General features: G+C 39.8%; 1 protein-coding gene and 1 long non-coding RNA gene across 3 annotated transcripts in view; one reads left to right on the forward strand and one right to left on the reverse strand.

The window, feature by feature from the left end:
* The window catches only part of LOC140716800 (uncharacterized), a 32,717-nt gene extending 20,459 nt beyond the window's left edge, over positions 1 to 12,258 (forward strand). For both annotated transcript variants that reach the window (XR_012096372.1, XR_012096371.1), the window contains 2 exons: positions 200 to 289; positions 11,635 to 12,258. This is a non-coding gene — a long non-coding RNA (uncharacterized lncRNA). The remainder of the gene's footprint in view (positions 1 to 199; positions 290 to 11,634) is intronic.
* The window catches only part of ei24 (EI24 autophagy associated transmembrane protein), a 53,121-nt gene continuing 26,786 nt past the window's right edge, over positions 251 to 26,585 (reverse strand). Inside the window, exons 6-11 of the mRNA XM_073029707.1 lie at positions 25,110 to 25,234; positions 19,901 to 20,020; positions 15,724 to 15,835; positions 10,735 to 10,846; positions 8,177 to 8,251; positions 251 to 5,674 (exon numbers count right to left, since the gene is read on the reverse strand). Coding sequence (XP_072885808.1) covers positions 5,512 to 5,674; positions 8,177 to 8,251; positions 10,735 to 10,846; positions 15,724 to 15,835; positions 19,901 to 20,020; positions 25,110 to 25,234 — 707 coding nt within the window. The 3' untranslated portion in view covers positions 251 to 5,511. The remainder of the gene's footprint in view (positions 5,675 to 8,176; positions 8,252 to 10,734; positions 10,847 to 15,723; positions 15,836 to 19,900; positions 20,021 to 25,109; positions 25,235 to 26,585) is intronic.

Consider the following 26,585-nt stretch of genomic DNA (forward strand, 5'->3'; position numbering starts at 1 on the left):
ACCATGGGCTCTTATCTTGTTTAGCAGCCTCTCATTTTGTTCAGAAATCCTTTGACAAGGTGCTGAACTACTGGTCATAGATTGGTCTCAACTTCTGACATAACTAAGGTGATGAATTGAGTGTCCTGTATGAAAGTTATAGAAGCACTGTCCCTAACTTGGCTGGTGCCATTTACAACTTGTTTTTTTTCCCCTTCAGGTTCCAAAAATGCACATTCTTGCTCTTCAGTTTCTCATTCAGAAATTGTGATTCCAACTGGTACAAGTGCCTTTATTTCCATGTTCAGTGGTACGTACATTGACAAGTAAACTAAACTGGTTTGTGAAATCGTCAGACTGACAGGTGCCAAGGATCTATCCTCATTACAAAAGCATACAATGTAAAACAACTTGTAAAACTTCATACAAGTTCACAAAACACCACACATTAAGACGTGTTTTTATTTTAAAGTTAACCAGCTTTAGCTTCCTGTAGTTTGAAAGCAACATGCTTTATGAAATTTATAAATGTACATTAGAAATAGTTTAATATTGTCCTTCATAGAAATAAGTACAAGCAGCTTGCCAAGGAAACATTTTAACTCAGTCTTTCAGCACATCTGTAACCACATATTTAACATCCCTTTTTTGGTTTGTTGTGGGAAAGGTATTTATCATTGTGGATATATCCCCACCTCTGACTAACCACTCAGTTGACATTGTTACAGCCAAGTAACTAAGGGCAGCACAACCGATTGCTAAACCTGCACCGAGATGAGTAACAGTTAGTGTTCAGTGATCCCTGCTGCAGGTGGTGGATGTTGGGAAGAGGTGACGCCCTGAACCCACCCCTCATCTTTAAACACCTTGCATATACATAGTGTTAAACATGTCACATAGAACCAGCATCAATGCAACAGTACCCCTGACTGACTTGGCCCCTCAAAAGGTGGGACTTGGTTTAAGAAATATTTCATTAGCTTTGTCCAGCCCTCAGTAATTTAACTGCTGAAAGATTTCATCAGTCAGTGCAGCAAGTTTAATTTGATAGCTGCAATCTGTATTACAAAACATCAGAAATGGAAGTAGATGAATGAAATAGCAGTGTTTGGGAGTTGGTGGGTGCAGTGGTAAGGTGAAGGAATCTGAACTGACAACATCTAGTTGAACCTTTTTAAGCTTCAAGGATGAAAGTTAAAACATACATTTTTACAGATGTACAAGGACAGCACAATAATCCATCAATTACTAGAACCTCACAGCTTAACAATTCACATTTAGAGATGGTGTTTCAACTGCATGATAAATCGCAACCATATAATATAAACAAGAATCCAAGTTATGTGCAATTAATTACATCAAACAGTAATGCTGTGAGGCAGATGCAACAGTCTAGAAGAAACATTCACTGTTAATGCTTTTCTTCAGCAGACAAAAGACATGATCACTGCACAGTAAATTTAAGTGAATGCTGTTACAATTCCCACAGATTAATTCTTTACAGGAAAGAAATCTACAATGCCATCAACTTCACTCACTCATGGACCAAATGGGCTGAGGTGGGGGGGGGGGGGTTAAAGGTGAGGAAGAATGAGGACCAATGACATTCTGAAGTTTCTTCACCTGTAATTAGTTACAACTGTATGTAACTTCATTCTCAAAACAGGTGATCTCTGGAAGTGAAGACCACATGCAATAGTTATAAACCAAAACCAAACCTACTTTGCTTGGAGGGCTGCTGTTAATCAAAGATATACTAATCACACCAAGGCAGTCTTTTTTTGGATCAACTCATTTGTTAATTAAACATTGAATAATAATGATGAATATATTTAAGCTACAGGCTGGAGTGAATCATGCTGTAAAATGTAATTAAGAAGTTCATACAGAAGTCCCACAGTGTCAGCTACAGAGAAGCATTCAGTATAAGGAAGTGATGGACGCATTAAAAGGGGGAAAGAAATATGAGTAAGGAAAAAAAAATCAACATCTGACAGAGTCATTGCAAACTTGTTTTTATTCTAATATGGCCCTTTGCTGCAGTCTGCACCTGAGAATGGCCTTCCGTTTTTTTTATTCTACACAAAGTTAAGAAAGCTTGGTAATAACTAAGCAACCAGCTTGATGAACAGCATAGATCAAATAAACAAAGTGCAAAATAACTAAGACACAACTATACTAGTTATGATTTTGCCTCTGATGTTGAGGTTTATCCTATTCAAAACTTTTCTTTACAGAATTATGCACTAACATCATTACTGAGCTAACTATGCATATTAAGCTTCATATTACTCATTTCAGAACAGGCGATGCACAGTATCTCAGATGGGCAAAATAACAAATCTCTTCCACACATTTGTTTCTCCTTCCTTGGTACACGTATTATTGGCAGAACTAGTTGTGGTAATTGCTGGTTCCAATCTCAGAGCGGGCGGGAGGGGAGAAGAAAAATCCTTATCGTCATTCCCATATTTGTTAGTAACCTATATCCAATGTCTCTGTAATGGGCCACAGGAGTCTGTTGAACTTGGTCACTGGCCAATCACTAGGACAGATATAGAGGCACTGAGAGGTACATAAAATATAAGTTTTAAATACCAAGTGCATTAAATCTCAGTGTTAGAACATGATCAAAAGCATTCCCCCCCCCCACACTAATTGAAATTAGTTGCCTCCACCTGTAATGCTGACTTCTGTTCATTGGCGTTGCAAAGTATTCAAAAAGCCATGTTTGGAGAACAGTTAGGTGGAAAGGCTAGAGAAATAGCTTTTCAACAAGGAGAAATAACAAGCAACAACCTTACAAAAGCACATATGGCAACTAAGACGTGGAACAATTTTAAACTCTAAACTGACAAGGCAGGATGGGTTCATACCAGACAAGGAAAAAAAATAGAACTCATTCCAGGAAATTCTTTTTTGTAACATGATCTACTTGTGATAGACTTGTGGTAAGACAGTGAAAATGAATGCCCTGCAACATTTGAATCACATTTAGCAGAGACCTTTAATGTCTTTCTGGATAGGTGAATGGTCTTTCTACTTTATATATGTATAGTGACCTGGTTGTATGTTGGGAGCTGGGTTAGGTAGCCCCCTATCCCTCACCAAACAGCCATCACTTTTTAAGATGATGATGGGAAAGCAATTTAATAGAAAAATCTGTCACATCAAGTCATGTGGAATTGGAGGTCAGGGAACAAGTATGGCCAAGACTTGAGTCAAGTTAACCCAAAGCTAATTTTACAGTAACTTTAATTAGCTTCAATCTGCAGCCCTCTGTATACACAATGCAGTAGATTATTCTGTTAATCAATAACTGCCCACATCACTGACACAAGCAGCCGATTTCATACATGATGGCTTTGATCACAGGTACACTCAGTGGCCACTTTATTAGGTACACCTGCTCGTTAATGCAAATATCTAATCAGCCAAATATGTGGCAACAACTCAATGCATAACCGCATGCAGACATGGTCAAGAGATTCAGTTGCTGTTCAGACTAAATATTAGAATAGAGAAAAAGTATGATTTCAGTGACTTTAACAGTGGAATGGTTGTTGGTGCCAGATGGGGAGCTTTGAGTATCTCAGAAACTGCTGATCTCCTGGGATTTTCATGCATAACAGTCTCTAGAGTTTATAAAGAATGGTGTGAAAAACAAGTTAACAGACTGGTTCAAGCTAATAGGAAGGTGACAGTAAATCCAATAACCACCCATTATAACAGTGGTGTGCAGAAGAGCATCTTTGAGCTCTCAACATGTTGAACCTTGAAGTGGATGGGCTATAGCAATAGACCACCAGGTTTCACTCCTGTACCTAATAAAGTGACCCAGAGTGTCTATCTTTGATCCTTCTCATACTTTTGAAGAGATCCTGCATTCTCTCTTGTTCACCAGTGCCATTTTCCAATTAGGATAAAGACAGTTATAGCTCTTCAATATTTCCCTTTCCCTTCCCCTACCTGACATAAAGATACTCTAATTCCTTGATATCAGATATACACACTAAGGACTTGACAGCCAACTCATACTGGCTCTTCATTACAGATGTAGCTTGCTCTTTTAATTTTCTTTTTAAAGTTAGTTATTGAAAATCAACCAAAGGATAATCATTAATAAAGAAATACCTTAGCCAGATTCATAAACCTGTATCTGTTAGATGAGATATAACAGCCCACTGAACAGCAACCAAACCAGGAAATAAAGGCCAATGTCAAAAAGCACACGAATGAACAAAACTTCCTAGTTTGCAAAGCATGACGTTACCATTTGGGGGATAGGCTGGGAGAAGAGGGCACCTGATCTTTCATGTTCCAGTCACCAAATTTCCTACATTTTGTTCAAGTTGTACTCTTCAACACCACATTGTTTAGCATGAAGTAGACTCAAAAATAAAACTTTATTCATTTGACTTTTTAATGTGAATAGTTTTATAAGCTGAAAGTGGCTGTCTCAATGGATTTGCTACAAAAATTTTGGTCTTATGATCAGGATCACTTGCCTGGAACATTACTTGTGACAAATTCTGGGTTCCCCACATTTTGTGGTTACTTTTCAAAGAATTTTTGGTTCATCATTCAATAGACTTAAAATTAAACATCCAATCTGGTAGAGTTCAGCAAAAGAGACCTAACCCTCTTTGGTACAGTTTATAGAAGGCATGTCAGGTATGGAACAGTTCGGTGTCTTCTCCTAGTCTTAGATTAATGCAAATTAACTTTACTTTCACTGAGCTTGCATGTCAGTAAGTGACTTAGCCATAGATCCAATAGTCAGTGGTGTGAACATCTATCCTACACATAACAGAGCAGATTTGAGGACATCAGCAGAGAAAAAAAAGTTACATTAAGAATACAATTCACTTTTAGTTGAGGAGCAAGATCTCGTAAAGTCCATTGTAGTACACAATTCTCCCTTCTTCAAAATATAATTTTTCCAAAAAAAAAATCAGGCTTCACTAATTCAAGAGGTTCAGAAATACACTTACCATTATCATTATTGGTTTAATGTTGAGCTAGAACACAAGTTCCATTATGATATCCCTGATGGTAATCTGGACTGAGACTAATACTGACACAAGCACAGTTACACTTTTACTGTCCTATACTCAGTTCCTCTCATCTTCCAACTCCCCTCCCAAAATTCCCTCAAAGCAACAATAAAAGTAGCACTGTATTCTGGAAGTCACATACTTGGCACAAATGTGTACACAAAAAAAATTACATTTAGGCACAAGTCAGAGAGTATTCGCTGCAATTTCTGTCTCACTCATACATCTTCTATAAAATGCTTTTTCACATAAAATTTACCACATTAAAATCTGATGGAAGTTCAAATCTTCTACCTCCCAGCTCCACAGCAGGAGGACAAATTCTTACGTTGGACGTTGGAACTGCCAGGTACATATAAACACAAGCAAAACGTGGCTACTCAAAGCCTCCTTGAAAACTGTCCTGCCTTCATAGGACAGATAGGAGGTGTACCTTGTGCAAAATGCCAAGAAACAAAGTGTCCTGAACTGGAGTTTACTGTTGCATCGTTGGCCTTTGTTTGGCAGGGGACGGATGAGGAGATGGCAGATGCTCTGATGACGTTGTTGCTATCATGGCAGTTTGAATATGAACGGTCTTGTGAAAGAGTTTGTTGCTGAGCATTATCACAAAGGAGAAGAGATGCAGCTGAAAATGACTGGAATGAGATAAGAGCAAATAACTTTAATCAGTTCTGTTTATAAAGAGTAACTGCAATTCCCCATTCTCCAAACAAATTTCCACCCATCCCCTCCACCCAATAGAGTCACAGTAAGGGGTCCTACATCTTCAAAAATCAATAAATCAGTAAGTGTATTGGAAGTTCTTAGGAACTAACAAAGGCTCCAATTATTGATTTCCAATTGCTTTTTGTTACCAGTACAGTGCTGGAGTATTCCTATTGGCGATATTGTTGCTTAAAATAGGAGAAAATAATTTAATTAACTACAGATCAGGCTGCCTAATGAAGTTATGCTAAAAATTCCGAGGGACAGTATAAATCAATGTTAGCAGAACCACAAGTTAATCAACCAGTCAGTATACATTTGCTTGGTGCAGTTAATAGAACTTTTGATGTGGAGATGGTGGGGATTTATTATAGCAACATATTTGACAAAGTTCTATGTGGTTTACTGATAAGCAAAGCAAGAGACATTGTAGTAAAACATCATAGTAAGTTGGATTCAAAATAAGCTCAGCAGGACAAACTGTAACAATGTCAGGAATTTTACAGAATTTAGTGTATTAAAAGGAGGATTAGAAGGAAGCAGAGAAGAATGTTTTCACCCAAGATGTAGGAAGGAATCTGGAACTAACTGAAAAGGCGGTGGAACTTTCATGATACATGCAAAGCACCAAGATGAGCACTTGAAGAATGTAACCTAGCAGAAAGAGAGCTGGAACACAAGATTAATCCAAACAACAGTCCTGCTGAAGTGTCTCAGCCTGAAATGTGAACTGTACTTTTTTCCATAGATGCTGCCTGGCCTGCTGAGTTCCTCCAACATTTTGTGTGTGTTGCTTGGATTTCCAGCATCTGCAGATTTTCTCTTGTTTATGATATTCTTAGCTACCCATGTCAAAGAAATTCCTATGTTACGGTGAATTATTCAGTGTAGATGCAATTAAAGCTAAGTCTTCATATTACTTATCTTTTGAAATATCAGATCAATACAGGTTTCCCCCACTATCCGAAAGTAGAGTGTTCCTATGAAACCTTTTGTAAGCCGAAATGGCGTTAAGCGAAGAAGCAATTACCATTAATTTGTATGGGAAAAATTTTTGAGCGTTCCCAGACCCAAAAAATAACCTATCAAATAGCACATAAAACCTAAAATAACACTAACATATAGTAAAAGCAGGAATGATATGATAAATACACAGCCTATATAAAGTAGAAGCAATGTAGGTACAGTGTAGTTTCACTTTCCAGAATCGGGAAGATTCGGCCAAAAACCAGTTTGTAGAGAAAAAAAAACAGCACATACCACATGCGCACATACACGCATGCGCACACCTGCCCGCGCAAGGCTTCACGGTCATGGTAGTCTTTCTCAGGGTAAACACAAGTTTAAAGCGGGCGCCTTTTTTTGTAAAAGCGAAAATCCTCTTCGGATTTCTTTCGGTTAGCGAAAACAGGTACTAATGTAGTCTTTCGTAAAAGCGAAGTGGTGTAAAGCGAGCTTTTGCAAAGCGGGGGACACCTGTATCTGTGAATCAGAGTCAACTGGAGGCTGAAGACAGCCTGTCCTGGGGTTTGCATGGTTGGGAGGGACTGTGCTTGTTTTGCTGTTGTTTTGTCACTTGTTGCGTATAGCCAAGCAGTGTGAGCATGCTATGATGGCACTGGATTATGAGAGACACTTGCTGGGTGCCTCCATCACAACCTTGGGTGTGTTGGTTGTTAATGCAAACAACGCATTTTACTGTATGTTTTCATGTACGTATGATAAATAAATTTGAATCCTGAATCATTTCAAAATCTAATAATTTTCTTCCTACTTTTGAATAGCTTACGTACCCTTTGACAAGACAGGAGACTCAGGCAACTGAGTGGCATCAATAGATTAACTGGAAAGGGAGCTTGCTGTGCATTTGGATGTGGCAATGCTGTGGTAGATTAACATTATCCTGTAACACTGGGGCAACATACTTTATCAGGGTGAGACAGAACAGATACTATGAAAATAAGCATCTGTTGCTAGTACAAATTGCCAAGGCCACAGGCATCACCCCTGAAACACGTTACTCTGCCCACTAGATGTGGAGGGAAATGTATGAACTGTGGACAGAGGGACAAGGCTGGAGCTCTGTAAAATAGATAATGTATCCTGATGAGAGAGAGCATGTGATAATTGTCATCAGGCACAGCTAGATTCAAAATCTCCAATCAGGTGAAGTAACATCACTCTTATTGTCCCACCTTCATGCTTCTGGAGATGAAAAGTGTTGAAACATCACGGTAGAGGAGCAAAATCTGGGAGACAGTCTCAAATCAGCATCAATCTCACTCAGCCTGTGGAAGGTTGTTTGCTGTCATACTTGTGGGATTACAGAAAATTCTTAACCTTCCTCTTTAATTCAACCTCTAATAGTGAACCTCAAAATATTTGGACTGCTTCAGAGGAGCGAAGAGAGAATAGAATCAAAGTATACTCACAATGACCTCACTGGGACTTTTGCTTCATTTGCACTTATTATAAACAGAGGAAAAAGAATGGAGAACAAACAGCCACTGTAAAACACAAAAAGAAATACTCTGTTGCAAAGTGGTCATTTTAATACACTGCTCTAGGCAGAATACTATTTCCACTGGAAGTAGACTAGCAGCAACATTTATAACACTGGCTTCAAGATTTGGGCCCAATCCAAACACTCAACTTTTCAGACACTGTCTGTAAGGAGCTTGTATGTTCTCCCTTTGACCACATTGTTTTTTTTCTAGTAGTCTGGTTTCCTCCCACATTTCAAAGATGTGCAATTCAGTAGGTTAATTGGTTACATGGGTGTAATTGGGTGGCGGGGGCTCATTGGGCCAGAAAGGCCTGTTACTGTAGCTCTAAATAAAATAAATTTTAAATCCACCCTAGTCTAATCTGATATATTTAGCCAGGAAATGTTTCTCTCTTTCTGTAACTCTGAATCTCCACATCTGTGTCTCCTCTTCCCTGAATACTTACTTGTCTAATTTTCATACGTGTTGTCTCCTTACCACCTGTATCTTTTTGATTTCTTTCCCCGTTATCCCTAATTTTCAGGGTTTCTGCAGCAGTCAGTATTACTAGCAAACTGGGGAAGGAACTACATAGGACTAACATGCACAGGAGAGGGGAGCATGCAAAGGTATAAATACAAGCTCAGTTTCAAATCTGAGGTGTTGAGGGACTGGGAGGTGACAATGAGGACATGGGTACTGGGTGGTCCAGAATGGAATCAAAGTGTACACAATATATATTTGGATGAGCTGAAGTTCACAGACAGCTAAGGATAGAAAACCAGTGTAGATACCAATGGAAAAAGCAAATGTGAAGGTTATAAAATCATGAGAAGCTTCACAGGTGTGTTCAGGTGTAAAGGCGATGGAGTTTGTGGATCTGTGTGCTGGGGAGGACAAAGCTTGCACACATGTCAAAATTTCACAAATGATAAATGATAAAACAATGGGCAAGAGATATGGTTGTAACCAGTGGCTAGATGGGGGTTGTGCTGAGGCCTGCTGAGTAAAATTGGACATCAGTTTTATCTAGGTTTAGCTTGGAATATGACAAGCAGAATCTGAGGAGCAGGGAGGTAAACCAGGTGAGATTCAAATAGATGTCTTGGAAGAAAAGGTACAGAACTTGGAAGAATCAACACATCCAGGACTTCAAAAAGAACCACTGAGGTGAAAGTATGCAAGAGTTTCCAAAGTAAGAAGAGGTCATAGATTTTCGTGTTTGGCAGTGGTGTTGGAAAAGAATGCAAATTAATGAATCTCAGAATTTACAGCTCAAGAAGGAGCCCATTTGGCCTATACTTACTCTAAGAAACAGCCATCCAATTAGTTATTGATCAGTTTCTCAAAGCTTTGTAATTTTCAATATTCATGTACTCATTTCTCTTTAGAGAATTACAGCTGTAGCTCCTTAACCAATCTTTCAGGCAATGCATTCTACATCACATTGCAAGTTATCTTGCAGGTTGAGTTGATGGTAAGGAAGGCAAATGCAATCTTAGCATTTATTTTGAGAGGACTAGAATAGAAAAGCAAGGATGTAATACTGAGGCTTTATAAGGCATTCGTCAGACAACATTTGGACTATTATGAACAGTTTTTGGCCCCTTATCTGAGAAAGCATGTGCTGGAATTAGAGAGGGTCCAGAGGTGGTTCACAAAAAGAATCCCAGGAATGAGGGTCAATGTATGAGGAACACATTTGATGGCTCTGGACCAGAACTCATTGGAGTTTAGAAGAGCGAGGGTGGAATTTCACTGAGACCCATCAAATATTGAAAGGCCTCCATAGACCAAGACAGAGTGAATACGGAGAGAATGTTTCCACTAGTGAGAGAGTCTAGAACCAGAGGGCACAACCTCAGAATACAAGAACATCCCTTTAGAACAGAGGTGAGGAGGAACTTCTTTAGCCACAGGGTGGTGAATCTGTGGAATTCATTGCCACAGACAGCTGTGGAGGCCAAGTCATCAGGTATATTTAAAGAGGAGGTTAATAGGTTCTTGATTAGCAAGGGTGTCAAAGGTTACAGGGAGAAAGCAGGAAAATAGGGTGGAGAAGGACAATAAATCAGCCATGGTGGAATGACAGAGCAGACTCGATCTGCTGAAAGCCTACGTCTTATAACTAGTTACATATATTTTTCTCTCGTTTCAACTTTGGCTTTTGATAATTACCCTAAATCAGTGTTCTTTGGCTTACTGACCCACTTACCATTTACACTACTTTTAGTTATAGTTACAAAGACCTTTATGATTTTAAGAAAGATAATCCCAATTTCTCCAACCTCTTCATATAACTGAAGACTCCTCACCTTCCATATTCTGCTCATAAATCTCATGCACCCCATTAATGGCTTTGACAAGCTTCCTAAAACAGGTAGCCACAGCTTTATACAATACTTTAACCTAGCCCAAGTAGCAAATTGTAAGGTTCTTCATGTCAAAGAACTTGTACTTTTTCATCTATTTTTACTGAGAGACAGTTTTTGTATAGCACAAACCTGATCACATAGGATGAGGGTAGAGCAGTGAGAATAGCCAAGGGTAATCCAAAACCAAAGTAATAGGGCCAATTCCTTTCAATGTTGGACAAGCGCTGATGCATCTCCACCCCTATACAAACAGAGAAAGAACAAATGTCTCAAGATAATGTTTTGCATTTAAAATATACACTAAAGGCATTGAAACTGAAGAACCTCAAAGATCATGTTAGTCGATACAGCAGTCTGACATGCTTCACAACAATCCATTTGTTATCTCATTATAAATAATTACATATGCTCCATATCAGATTATTACAAGGCTAATGAGCCACAGACTTTCCTTCATGAACCTACAACAAGTACATTTGACCAGAAATGCCCAGATTCGGAGACCTTCCTGCCACAACGTTACCACCGTCAGGGCCTTCAGCTGGGTTTACATAGGAACCAGGAACAGGAATAGGCCAATTGGCACATTAAGCCTGCTCCATCATTCAGTAAGCTCAAAGTTGATCCAATAATTGACAATACTAATTTACCCACAATATTTTCATACTTTTGAAGTTCAATATCTGTCAATGTATGCCAAAAGTATAGTCAATATCTCTGTCTCTACAACCACTAGGTTGCAGAATTCCAAAGTATTCACAACCCTCATAAAAGGAAGTTCTCATCTCCTGTAATGGGCAACCCCCAATCCCCACTGGGGCGCAGTTAAAATGGTGCCAAATGGCTGCCTCTTTGAGTTCATCTGCAGAAACAGCTTAAATTCCGCTCTTTAATGCCTGTTTTTCCCTTTTCAAGGTGGCTGGGGTTCTATCAAGGTCCCCAATCTGCAAAGGCACTCAAAACTGCAGGTCTTTCACAGTGATGAGTTCCTACTCCTGGACTAACTGGCTGTTTTCCGACATTTTCCAGGCGTGGCATGGAAGATGGGCCCTCTGGGGCGTGGCTCTGTGGACGACCGATTCCTCGCCAGTGTTGCTGACTGAGGCATTGCGGGAGAAGGAACATCAGGATTTTGCTGTGATGGATGTGCGGACGGGGGGGGGGGGGGGGGGCGCCCAATCTAACAACCACTTTCTCTCTCTTTAAGATTTTGAGTCTGGAGAATCTCGGAATAAAAAAACAATGCAGCAGACTGTAACAATGTAACAGTGACTGCTAGTCTCCCCTTTCACTGGGCAATGGGTGACATCTCTCTGTCCCTTATTAGTGACAGAGAAAGCCTGTGGCTGTCAAACTGTTGGATAAGCAACAGATTTTGTTAACTGCAGATCATGGTCTCTCTTTGGGTGCTTTGCTATTGCTTGGTGGGTGGTGGGCGCTGATACTTTTTGCTGAAATGGGTGGAGGGGGGAGATTAATGCATTGATGCTTTGCAGCTGCTTGTGCAGGAGAGGGTTGAGAGGGGGCTTTGGGGTTCTAATGTTTTTTCAGTCATTCATTCTTTTGGGGTTCTTCTGTTTTTTGTGGATGTCTGTGAAGAACAGACATCAGGTTGTATACTGTATACATTCTTTGATAATAAACAGAGCCATTTGAAGCCTTATTGGGAAACTATGCCTTTTAATTCCAGATATCACAGAATTCACACTGTGAAGTTCGTGTTTTAATAAGATCACCTTGCATTCTGCTCTACTCCTGGTATAGGCACAACATGGTCAGCCTCTTGTGATAGTCAACCCTTTCATCCCAGGAATCAACTTAACAACCCTTTTCACTTTGCTTGATAAAAACATAAAAGATAGGAGCAGAAGTGGGTGGGGGTTCATCAAATATTGTCCCCATCTAGTAATAAAACATACCTCAAAAATAAATTCTCATAAATTTAAATGGAATCAGCATTTTCCCCCCCAAGTTTCTTCCCCAAGAAACTGAGGGTCAGAGAAACCACAAGTTGTGACTCAGAAGTTACCTCTTTGCTACTACATCTGAAGATTGTGTCTTCAAATGCCTCCTCAAAGACTCAGTCATCAGACTAACATTTTATTACTACACTCAAATATGCTCAACATTTCACATGCTACATTACATTAAAACTTCACCTTCCTGTCACGGCATGGAAAATTGCACAAGCATAAACTACAGCAACTCACAAAAAGGTATAACTAAATTTTCTCTGTACCATTTGTAAGGACATTTGGAAGATGTCAATAATTGCATCAACATCTGTGCATAAGGGGTAAGGAAGGGTATCAATATTTGCAGGAGCATCCCACAAAAAATGTTCCGGTTGGGGGGAGAAAAGAAAACATGTTATTGAAATACATATTTTACATTGCTAATAAGCAAACTGTATTCTGTATAATCCTGAATGGAGTCGTGCAGTTTTGTACCTACCTACAGGTGTCCCCCGTTTTTCGAACATTCACTTTACGACACCTCGCTGTTATGAAAGACCTACATTAGTTACCTGTTTTTGCTAACAGAAGGTGTTTTCACTGTTACGAAAAAAGGCAGCACGCGCCGAGCAGCCAAGCTCCTCCCCCGGAACTGCATTCTAGCCGGCATTGCTTAAACACGTGTCTGTGAGCATCTGTGCTTAATGTCGATTTATTTTGTGCATCCGTTAGCAAGATGAATTCTAAGGTATTGGAAAAGCCTAAAAGAGCACGTAAGGGTGTTACACTTAGTGTAAAACTAGACATAATAAAGTGTTTTGATCGTGGTGAACGAAGTAAGGATATAGTGAGTTTGGCTAAGGGTTTGTGGAAGTTGACGAAGATAATGTTGAAGAGGTTTTGGCATCCCATGACCAAGAACTGACAGATGAAGAGGAAAGGATAACAATCAAAACAGAACACAGTAGCGAACGGCCCGAAAGTGAAGTCGTCCAGGAACTGAATGTGAAGCAATTGTGTGAGATTTTTGCTGTGATTGACAACGCTGCAATGATTGCAGAAAAGTATGACTTTAATTTTGAAAGGGTACGTAGGTTTAGGGCATATTTGCAGGATGGTTTGAGTGCTTACAAAGAACTGTATGATAGAAAAATGCGCGAGGCTAAGCAGTCAAGCATACTGTTATTTTTCAAGCTTTCCACATCAGCCACAGTAGACAACAAAACTCGACCTTCAACATCGAGGCAGGCAGACATAGAAGGTGAACTGCCTGCCCTGATGGAAACAGATGATGATGAGATGACACCCCAGTCTCTTCTACCTCCTACCACCCAACCTCCGATGGCTCAGCCTAACACACCATCATCAGTGTGCTCGCTCTCTTCCTGATTCCAGTAAGTGAAACTACACTGTACATACATTATTTCCACTTTATATAGGCTGTGTATTGTTATGTGTTATTTGGTATGATTTGGCAGCTTCATAGCTTAAAGGTTACTGGAAAGAGTGCTTCTGCCAAGAGCGCTTGCGCTGTGTGTTTCCGCCAAGAGCGCTTGCGCCGAGTGTTTTTGCCGCGAGTGCTGCCGAGAGCGCTTGAGCCAAGTGTTTCTGTCAAGAGCGCTTGCGCTGTGTGTTTCCGCCAAGAGCGCTTGCGCCGAGTGTTTTTGCTGCGAGTGCTGCCGAGAGCGCTTGAGCCAAGTGTTTCTGTCAAGAGCGCTTGCGCTGTGTGTTTCCGTCAAGAGCGCTTGCGCTGAGTGTTTTTGCCGCGAGTGCTGCCCAGAGCGCTTGCTCCGAGTCTTTGCGTGGGATTTTCGCTGCGGTGGACAGTGCTGTGATAATTACAGAAAAGTATTCCTACATTATATAGGCTGTGTATTTATCAGATCATTCCTGCTTTTACTATATGTTACTGTTATTTTAGGTTTTATGTGTTATTTGACATGATTTGGTAGGTTAATTTTTGGGTCTGCAAATGCTCACAAATTTTTCCCATATAAATAAATGGTAATTGCTTCTTCACTTTACAACATTCCGGCTTACGAACCATTTCATAGGAACGCTCTACCTTCAAATGGTGGGGGAAACCTGTACCTCCTCATGTTAGTCACGGACCAAGGAAAAATAATGCATCCACATTGGTTCCCAACCAGTACTGTGAAGGTTAAACCAATTGCCTAGGTTTCCTTTAAGGTTGAGAACATGCCTCAAATTTATTTTGGACAAAAGGACACAGCCACCAATGTTTATCGGCTGTAGGATCTAATCTTAGATCTTCATGACATGGTGTATCCAAGAGATTTATATTAATTACTATTAGTCATACTCAGGTAGCATGCATCAGTTGGGAAATTTGTGGCATAGCAGGTGACCTGAAGGGAGATGAATCTATTTAAGCATATATACAATATGGTACCTCTATGAATAAGAGCTTGTTACTGATAATGTCTCTAACTGGGCTTAGAAAAGCTAACCCTCAGATAGTCTAGTTTTAAACCGCTGCTCTTCCAATGGGGACATAAAATTTATCTACTCAGTAGTTTTGCTGGGTTGTAGCCCTGCAAGTGGCTTTTCACCACAATGACCATTATTCAGCTGTGAGTGACTTAGTTACTAAGCAATTGCATCATGCGTTTTCCCTCAGCCTTCCCTATCGGTCTGCTGTGTTAGTTCTGTTAAAAAATGCTACAGAGGCCAGCTGTTGGTGTTACCAGACTTGTCTTAAATTATCATTCATCCGGTGAACTGATTTTTCTCTTGTAACGGGATCTTGCAGAGGAAGTGCCAAGCAGCATGAGCACAAATTAGATAAGAGGAAGAAGTGAGTGGTTAGTGATCATTTACAAGGAATTACTAATGTGGTCAATACAACAGGACAGGTGGTGTCCCTCTCCGGTTTAGGTGCTCTTTCGGATTTACTTAATGACCAGCATTGTCAGAGAAGAATTTTTCCCAGTATGCTTTTACTAAGTAAATAAATATATTCCTGTTTTCCCTTTTCCTACAGGCAGGTTATGTAGTTGATTGGGGTTTTGGCAGTGGTAACAAGGTACAGTATGTAGAAACTTCACACTTGGGCTCACTGGTCAAGTTTGCCGTTTCCTTCTCATGCCATTACATCACACCCAACTTACTATCAGACGTCAGTGGCACAAACTTTACTTACCATTGTTGAACCATTTATACTCAAAGCAGTACAAGGAATACAGCATTGACATATGAAACAGACTGCCCAGCTGTCCAATAACTTCAATAGGAAAATGACTCACAATCAGTCCCTAGAGTAAAGAAACAGAGGTTAATAATAAAAGTACCACTCCGTAACCCATCTTACCCTCCAGCGTTTCAGCAGAAGGTACTGAATTACTAAGAATTCCAGTTTCTTTTTACATCAGTATAATTCAAACACTCAACTGTTTACTAGACCATGGTTCCACTCTTATCTGACTTGTGGGTATGAGGCCCGCTCCACCAACTTCAGCAACATCCAATCCACTGCAAAACAAGTGCTTGACTGCTGCAAGTGCTCTCATTTTCTAGAATTTCACCATCAGGATTTTTTAACTGAACAGCAGGTAGCATTAAATTCCATCAATCTTTCTTCCTAATAATTAATAAAATGTCGATCATTCTCCCTCTACAGATGGGCATTAAAATTTGCACAGTGCTATCTCAAATGTGGTAGGGTTATTTGCTTCTTTGTCTTAGCCAATATACAGGGGCATGCAAAAGTTTGGGCACCCCTGGTCAAAATTTCTGTTACTCTGAATAGTTAAGTGAGTAGAAGATGAACTGATCTCCAAAAGTCATAAAGTTAAAGATGAAACATTCTTTTCAATATTTTAAGCAAGATTAGTGTATTATTTTTGTTTTGTACAATTTTAGAATGAAAAAAAAAGGAGCACCATACAAAAGTTTGGGCACCCCAAGAGATTTGAGCTCTCAGATAACTTTTACCAAAGTCTCAGACCTTAATTAGTTTGTTAGGGCTATGGCTTGTTCACAGTCATCGTTAGGAAAGGCCAGGTGATGCAAATTTCAAAGCTTTATAAATACTCTGACTCCTCAAACCTTGTCCCAACAATCAGCAGCCATGGGCTCTAAGCAGCTGCCTGGCACTCTGAAAATTAAAATAAATGATGCCCACAAAGCAGGAGAAGGCTATAAGAAGATAGCAAAGTGTTTTCAGGTAGCCGTTTCCTCAGTTCGTAATGTAATTAAAAAATGGCAGTTAACAGGAATGGTGGAGGTCAAGTTGAGTCTGGAAGACCAAGAAAACTTTCCGAGATAACTGCTCGTAGGATTGCCAGAAAGGCAAATCAGAACCCCTGTTTCACTGCAAAAGACGTTCAGGAAGATTTAGCAGACTCTGGAGTGGTGGTGCACTGTTCTACTGTGCAGCAACACCTGCAGAAATATGACCTTCATGGAAGAGTCATCAGAAGAAAACCTTTCCTGTGTCCTCACCACAAAATTCAACATCAGAAGTTTGCAAAGGAACATCTAAACAATCCTGATGCATTTTGGAAACAAGTCCTTTGGACTGATGAAGTTAAAATAGGACTTTTTGGCTGCAATAAGCAAAGGGATGTTTGGAGGAAAAAAAGGTGCAGAATTTCTTGAAAAGAATGCCTCTCCGACTGTTAAGCACAGGAGTGGATCGATCATGCTTTGGACTTGTGTTGCAGCCAGTGGCACGGGGAACATTTCACTGGAAGAGGGAAGAATGAATTCAATTAAATACCTGTAAATTCTGGAAGCAAACATCACACCGTCTGTAAAAAAGCTGAATATGAAAAGAGGATGGCTTCTACAACAGGATAATGATCCTAAACACGCCTCAAAATCCACAATGGACTACCTCAAGAGGCGCAAGCTGAAGGTTTTGTCATGGCCCTCACAGTTCCCTGACCTAAACATCATTGAAAATTTGTGGAAAGACCTCAAAAGAGCAATGCAAGAAAGATGGCCCAAGAGTCTCACAGAACTAGAAGCCTTTTGCAAGGAAGAATGGGCAAAAATCCCCCAAACAAGAATTGAAAGACTCTTAGCTGGCTACAGAAAGCGTTTACAAGCTGTGATACTTGCCACAGGGGGTGTTACTAAGTACTGACCATGCAGGGTGCCCAAACTTTTACTTTGGCCCTTTCCCTTTTTTGTTATTTTGAAACTGTAAAAGATAGAAATAAAAAAAGTAATCTTGCATAAAATATTAAAGAAATGTGTCATCTTTAACTTTATGTCTTTTGGAAATCAGGTCATCTTTTACTCGCTCAGCTATTCATAGAAACGGAAATTTTGACCGGGGTGCCCAATCGTTTGCATGCCACTGTAAACCCCTCAACTAGTGAACTAAGTTGTTGAATGTGGAAGCTTGTTCTCCTTACACTGACTGCTGAACTTCCTATGTTACACTGCAATTGTGACTCTATAAATAATTTATTGGTTGGAGAGTTCTGTTGTGTGTCCCGAAGACAAAGTATTTCTTTCCCCGATGGCTGTAACTTACCAATAAGACTACATTTATCAGAGTTTCATAATAAAGTATAATTGTGTTGTACAGAAAAATGCCAGTATACACCTGTGTAAAGAAATTGAGACATACTGACAGAATGGATCAAAAAGATGATTGTAAGAAATATTTCTCATCAGCAGGCAGTTTGAGTTTCATCAATACATCAGCACATGGTTCAGGAGATTAAACAGGGCATAGTCAAAAATAAAACAATTCTATGCTGACAAAGAAAACTACACTCATGCTCGGCTTGGAGTCTGATCTGTTTATTGCCCTGGAAATTGCGGATGCATTGGTAATCATTTTCCAATGTTCCTTAGATTCAGGATCAGTTCCTGAGGATTGGAGAATGGCTAATGTTATCCCACTTTTTAAGAAAGGAGGGAGGGAGAAAACAGAGAACTATCGACCTGTCAGCCTGACATCAGTGGTGGGGAAGATGCTAGAGTCCATTATTAAGGATGAAATAGTAGCATATCTAGATAGCAGTGATAAGATTGGGCCGAGCCAGCATGGATTTACCAAGGGTAAATCATGCTTGACTAATCTATTGGAGTTTTTCGAGGATGTAACCAGGAAGTTAGACAAGGGAGATCCAGTGGATGTAGTGTACCTCGATTTTCAGAAGGCATTTGATAAGGTCCCACATAGGAGATTGGTGGGTAAAATCAAAGCTCAGGGCATCGGGGGGAAGACATTGACATGGATAGAAAACTGGTTGGCAGATAGAAAGCAAAGGGTAGTGGTGAATGGGTGTTTCTCAGAATGGCAGGTGGTGACTAGTGGGGTGCCACAGGGTTCGGTATTGGGACCACAGCTGTTTACAATTTACGTCAACAATTTAGATGAAGGCATTGAGAATAACATCAGCAAATTTGCTGATGATACTAAGTTGGGTGGCAGTGTGACATGTGATGAGGATGTTAGGAGAATTCAGGGTGACTTGGATAGGCTGGGTGAGTGGGCAGATACTTGGCAGATGGTGTTTAATGTGAATAAGTGTGAGGTTATCCACTTTGGGAGTAAGAACAGGAAGGCAGATTATTATCTGAACGGTATAGAGTTGGGTAAGGGAGTAATACAAAGAGATCTCGGAGTCCTTGTTCATCAGTCACTGAAGGTGAATGAGCAAGTGCAGCAGGCAGTGAAGAAGGCTAATGGAATGTTGGCCTTTATTACAAAGGGAATTGAGTACAAGAGCAAGGAAATCCTCTTGCATTTGTACAGAGCCCTGGTGAGACCACACCTGGAGTATTGTGTACAGTTTTGGTCTCCAGGGTTAAGGAAGGACATCCTGACTGTAGAGGAAGTGCAGCGTAGATTCACGAGGTTAATTCCTGGGATGTCTGGACTGTCTTACGCAGAGAGGTTAGAGAGACTGGGCTTGTATACGCTGGAATTAAGGAGATTGAGAGGGGATCTGATTGAAACATATAAGATTATTAAGGGATTGAACAAGATAGAGGCAGGAAATATGTTCCAGATGCTGGGAGAGTCCAGTACCAGAGGGCATGGTTTGAGAATAAGGGGTAGGTCATTTAGGACAGAGTTAAGGAAAAACTTCTTCTCCCAGAGAGTTGTGGGGGTCTGGAATGCACTGCCTCAGAAGGTAGTGGAGGCCAATTCTCTGGATGCTTTCAAGAAGGAGCTAGATAGGTATCTTATGGATAGGGGAATCAAGGGATATGGGGACAAGGCAGGAACCGGGTATTGATCAGCCATGATCTCAAAATGGCGGTGCAGGCTCGAAGGGCCGAATGGTCTACTTCTGCACCTATTGTCTATTGTCTATTGTTTATCCAGCATTGTACCTCTGATCCAATCATACCTGAATGAGGAACAAGGCCTGCAGAAGCAGATTGAAGAGCATGTCTGCAATAATCTTACTGATACTGGGGAACGGTTGTGCTTTCCTTCCAGACACTTTAAATGCTAGATCAGCAATGTCCTGTAAAATAGAGGACAAAGTTGTAACATGTGAAGCAATGTTACAGATAATTTAACTTAAACTGCAGATACCAGAAACTTTAAAGAAAAATACAAACACTCAGCAGGTCAAGCAGCGTCTGTGGAATGAGAAGCATATAACATTTCAGGTCACAGATGTACATAATGTTTCAAGCATTTTCTGTTTTTATTATAAAGAATCAAGTTTTTCTGCATTAGTGTTGTGACTGAGCAATGAATGGTAAGGAATAAACTTAAATATACATATTTTTCATCTTCCCACAACCAAGGTTACTTTTTCTCAATCATTTCTGTAGCTTAGCAGCCTCCTCCCAAGATTCTGATGTCTGAATGTGCACTATCAACTCACTTACAAACTGTTTAAGCTCTTCTGCATTTCCAGAGGTTCTCCATCTTTAATGTTAGATTACCAATTTTTCCAGCTTTAATTCTAGGTTACCAATCTTTCCATTTCATTTTTTAAATAATCCCATGCCAACCTAGCAGCTGGACATACAGGTATATCACATTGTTGCTTTATACTGTCAGAAACAGTAGGCCCTAAAAGCCAGTAATATAATTTACATGCAATATAACCCCAGATTAAAAGCTCTGAAGAACTGAGCTTAAATGGCTTACAGTTAGGATTAGATAATAATGAATAAGTAATATAAATGTTAACTTATGTTATTCTTTAATTCTTAAGAAATAGTTCTTAAAAATCATTTAATCAAATAGAATTTCATTATCAGGATTCTATTTAACTGAACAGCATGTAGCAGTAAATCAACCTTTCTTCCCACCACTAAGCAATATCCACTAGTTTGGCAAAAGTTCAAGAAAATCACCATCTCTCTGGGGTGACTGAATCAAAATCAGAATCAGGTTTATCATGTCATGAAATTTGTTGTTTTGTGAAAGCAGTACAGTGCAGTACCTAAAAATTACTGAAAGCTACAAGAAGAAATATAAGAAATAAATAAGTAGTGAAAAAAGAACAAAAAAAAGTGAGGCAATGTTTGTAATCTGTTCAGAATTGTATTTTAGATATTTAAATTAATCCTAACAAAATATAGATACTATTTCTGACTGTTTCACTGTTATATTTGTCTTTTCCACAAATGGTTTGTCCTGCTGCATTTTTGCTATCATTATCCACACACGAGAACTATTTTATTGGAAGAAAACTGGACTTTAAGGTGGTTTTCCTTTTTGGAAAACCTAATTGTTGCATGTCTTTGGTGCATTGGTATCCAGTCAGTGGTGGGGTGGGGACTGACAACCAGAGAAGCTATCCTTTTTTGGCCAATAAAGTGAGGTTTCAAAAGATAATTATGCTAGTGCTGTATGCAAACAGAGGAGCAAATAAAATATAGGCCTTCATTGCAAATAGATTGGAGTATAAAAATCTTACCGCAATGCTGTAAGGCGAAAAGCAGGGAATATTGGCTACTGCTTTTTTATATAACAAGAAGTATATACTGCTCTAAGAAGATACAAACATTTAATATATAGCTTTGAGTGATGAATAAATTGTCTGATGTGGTGAAGATAAGTAGACTAGATGAATTTACTGCTGAATTTAGAATGATGCAATATAGATGCATTTTTCACTCCCTCCTCTCTGGTGAGTGCTTGTGTTCCAAACCCCCTCAACCTTGGGAGTATCCTGCTTCCAGGGGGATGCTCACCCTCCCTCACCTGACTGTGACTGCAGGTCAGGTTAAGAGACAGCTGGAGAGACTACATCAAGACAAGGTTGGTGGCCTAGATGGTATCAGCCCCAGGGTACTGAAGGCCTGTGCAAGCCAGCTGCTGGTATTTGCAGCACCTTTACAATCTGAGTCAGGAAAAGATACCAGTGCTCTGGAAGGCTTCCATGCTTGGTTCCTGTACCCAAGAAGGTGTCTCCATCTGAACTTAATGTGATGAAGGTGCTGGAGAGGCTGGTCTTGACTTACCTTGGACTGCAGGTGAGATCTCCATTGGACCCTCTACAGTTTGCCTGCCAACCTCATGTGGGAATGGATGATCCCATCATCTACCTGTTGCAGAGAGCTTACTCTCATCTGGATGATGCTAGTGGCATTGTGAGAATCATATTTTTTGATTTCTTTAGTGCCTTCAATACAATCCAGCCACTTTTTCTGAGTGAGAAGCTGCAAAGGATGGGCATAGACAAATCCACTATCTCCTGGATTACTGACAGATAGACCCCAGTTTGTACGGCTGTGTAGCTCTCTGTCCGATGTAGAGGTGAGTGGCACTGGAGCGCCACAAGGACTGTCCTGTCTCCATTTCTGTTCACACTGTACACCTCAGACTTCCAGTACAAATCAGAGTCTTGTCACTTACAGAAGTTCTGTGATGACTCTGCAGCAGTTAGATGTATCAGAGATGGGCAGGAGTCGGAGCACAATGGACAAGATTGTGGAGTGGTGCGAGAGAAATCACCTGCTCCTGAATGTGGCAAAAACCAGGGAGATGGTGATTGATTTTAGGAGGAAGAGGACTGTGACGAGTCCTGTATACACGTCATAGTACAATAGGTGCTGTTTTATCATTTTGTACTTTATTATTGCACGTTGGTAAATTAATTATTATTCAATACTTTATTAGTTAATATTATTATATTATCATTGCTAAATGTGTTTTTAAAATGTTGCTGCTGTAACAATAATTTCCCACTCAAGATCAAGTACTTATTATTACATCTAGACCAGTCAGTGCCAACTTTCTTACATCCTGGCACTAAGCTGAAACAAGGCTTATATTTACTTATTTAAAGCTGTGAATTTGGTATTCTGGACCACTGGGATTGTGAATTTTGCTATTAGGTATATTAAACACAGGTAGACAAGATTTTGAATGCTACTAGAATCAAGAGATTGAGAACCTAGCAAATGAAGGTAGAATTATAGAGGACTATCTGAAATCCATGACTTCTGGAGCAGGCTAAATGGATATTACTACCTACTACATCTCATATGCTGAATTGAAATGATCCTGCAAGCTTATGCTATGAAAAGTAAAGTTGGCTCAACTACCCAAGCAATAGGATGCTTGGCAACACTTAGTACAATGCATTCTTGCTGGGACAAATTACTTTCTAAATTGGGCAAATAAATCAATGTGGGATCAAAGATATATTCCATTCCCATCATAAATGTCCATAAAATTTTCCAGCCCAAAGTAAATTTAATCAAGGAGTTTTGGAGAATTAAATCTACTGACATTTTGTTTTGTTCAGAGACGTTAGGATTGTTGCTTAAAGTGTATTCTTACAGTTGCTTTCAGTACATGAAACATACCAATTTTTCATTTTCACCATTTTTATGTCTGATGAAAGGGTATTGAGCTGAAATATCCTCTCCCAACAGAGTGTGAATGACCTGCTGAGTAATTCCACAATTCTTGAATTCTTCTTTTTAATCAATTAAATGTCTGAAATTTGTATTTTCAAGTTCAGAACTTTTCTTTGAGTAGGGCTGACATTTACAATCTAGTTAGCCACTCAAGAAGGTAGAAGTGAGTTGCCATCAGAGCAGTCCATGTTGAAATTAATTCCATGTGCAGGGAAGTTTGACTGAGTAATAATGAATGACAGTGAGTTTGGCTTGTGATTTAAATCAACACCTGCGAGTTCCACTCCTTTCAGGGATGGTGCAGTTATACGGCTACTGCCTCACAGCTATCGATAGATACTTGGGTTCAATCCTGACTTCTGGTGCTGTCTGTGTAGAGTTTGCAAATTCTCCCTGTGATTATGTGTTTCCTCCTGCTACTGTCTCCACCTCCCCCCCACCACATCCTAAAAATCGTGCGCTTGATAGGTTGTTACCCTTTTGTCTGGGCAAGTGGTAAAATCTTAGGGAAGTTGATGATAACGTGGGGAAGAAATATATATTTTTTATATATTCTCAGCATGGGTGTCCCCCAGAGCTGTGCGCTGAGCTCACTGCTTACACATGACTGGATGGCCAAATACCCAAGCAATCACATTGTTATGTTCACTGACATGACAGTAGGTGGGGCTTATCACCAACAATGATGAGACAACCTACAGAGAAGAACTCACACCACTCACATTCTGCCTTGCACTGGTGGCACAGCAGTGGAAACTACGAGCAGTCTCAAACTCCTGGGAGTGCACATCTCGTACAACCTCTCATGGTCCCAGAGCACATCCTCCACAATCAACGCCACCAATGCCTCTACTTTTTGAGGAGGCTGAAGAGAGCTGAACTTTGCACATCTATGCTCACGTCATTCTATAGATGAGCAGTAGAGAGCATCCAAACAAACTGCATTGCGGCCGACAGGGAGGCTCTACAACAGGCCGTCAAAACTGCCCAACGCATCACTGGCACCAGCCAACCCACTATCAGACATTATACAGAAGGTGCTGGAAAAGGGCCAGGAACATCATGAAAGATCCCTGCTCATGGATGACTTGTCTCACTCCCATGAGGAAGGGGGCTATGTAGCATCCACACCAAGATCACCAGACTCAAAAACAGTTACTCTCCCCAAGCAATAAGACTGATGAACATCTCCACCACTTCTTTATTATTTCCCATCAGTCACCTTATGTACAGCCAAACGTCACTTTATGGACATAAAATAAATGTACATAAACTATTTTATGTATTTATATTTATTGTGTATTTTTTCTATTATTATTGTGTTCTTCATCTTTTGTGTTTTTTAGTGCTGCATTGGATCTGAAGTAACAATTATTTCATTCTCCTTACACTCGTATACAGGAAATTACATTAAACAATCTTGAAACTATATAAATCTAACAGATTTTGGAATTGGGAAGTGCTATCAAAGAAGCCAGCAAATTGTTACAGGCATAATGCAGATTCAAATGCTAGCTGTCTTATCTAGGATGATGTCCATCTTCCCAGATGCTATTAGAGATTACACTTATCTATCAAAGTAATCAACATTTCATCAAATTCTTGAAATGCCCAGATGGGGAAAAACCCTTTTCAGGAAATGCCCAACACACCATGGAGTATCCGGCCTCAAGATGATAACTAAACAATCTTCAGTGAAAATCTGCTTCAGTACTAGGTCCTTACCTGAAACCAGATGGCATTCACTATTTTACTGAGAACAAACAGAGGCAGTATCCAGAAAGCACTAAAGGTGGAGTTCAGGATAAATTCCACCCAGGACCATACATCTCCATGCAATAAGGGATCTCCTGCTCAGGCAAAAGAAACATCAGTTACATAAATGGTTAAAGATAAGCACCTTCCAATCTGATAAAAACTGTGATTTCACATTAACCACAAAAACAGCCTGAGGCAAAACATTTGGTTTGTGGATGCTTGAAGGACAGGAGGTGAAACAAAAGCAGATCCCATGGAAGTATAGAAACAACAGAACTGTGAAATGGAAGCAGTGCAAATTGAAACTGAGTAAATGAAGTGGGAAAGAACAACTTACAAGACATTAAAAACATTTCTTCCAATGCACACAGAAATCATAATCACTTTTGATTCTCTAAAGTACTAAGAAATTAAGTTAATATAGTTTCCATTTGCCTTTATGGACTGCAAAAATACACCTCTCTCCTACCTTGTTCCTGGGCACCCAGTCACATTTTTTGCTTTTAACTGGTCAGGTCAACATGTTGGAACAATAGTCCACAAAACATCATGTAGCAATGTTGCTGGAATTTTAAATATATTTGAACAAGCACAATTTCAACAAAATACAGAGCACGAGTTAACACTTGTGTGTTGCGTAGACCAGCTTGTGGAAATACTGGAAAGGATAGCCAAAATGTGTCCAGATTAAATCTGTGATCCACCTCATCTAATTCTTTGACATAATTGTAAACTGTCAACCAAACATACAAATTAATTTCCAGTATGTTCTCTGCCCTAGAAAATGGTAATATTATTGCAAATGTGCAGAACAGGGGTATGTACAAGACTAAGTAGTTTTGCAAAACCTTAATGGTCAGCACAGAGTTAACTGATATTCTCCCCTGCCCACTTAGGTGCAAAACGGACTAATCAAACAGATCAAATTATGTTATCAACATGACACTGTACCTTGAAATTTAAAATTGAGTCTTAAGTAAACAAAGAGTTTATGCAATAGCTTTGAAATAGAATCAGATTTCAGATTCCAAATATTACTTTAGACCTTTGGTTCCTTTTCCTCCTAATAATGTGGGCTTTGGCTCACTCACACACAAGGCAACTGTTCATGTAATTAAGCCAACTGGAGCCCAGCCGGATTGCACTCTTTTCTTTGCACTATTCTGTTGAACTTTGCACCATTCCATTGTTTTGTGCTTGTCACTATTTATTTGTATCAATGTATGCTGTTTGCCCTGTGAGCTTCAAGCAAGCAAGACATTTCTTTACAACCAGGTGTATATAACAATAAACTAATATAAACCTTCACCTTCCATCTAACTGACATTCACCTTCCAACATTCACAGTAATAAAGGTTGGAAAAAGGAACCCCAATTTACCTTTACGCACCTTAGTGAGGTTACATTCTATCCACTACCTCCTGGCTGAACCTTGACAAGAAC

Source organism: Hemitrygon akajei, chromosome 26 (genome assembly GCF_048418815.1).
Source record: "Hemitrygon akajei chromosome 26, sHemAka1.3, whole genome shotgun sequence".
NCBI classification, from domain to species: Eukaryota; Metazoa; Chordata; class Chondrichthyes; order Myliobatiformes; family Dasyatidae; genus Hemitrygon; species Hemitrygon akajei.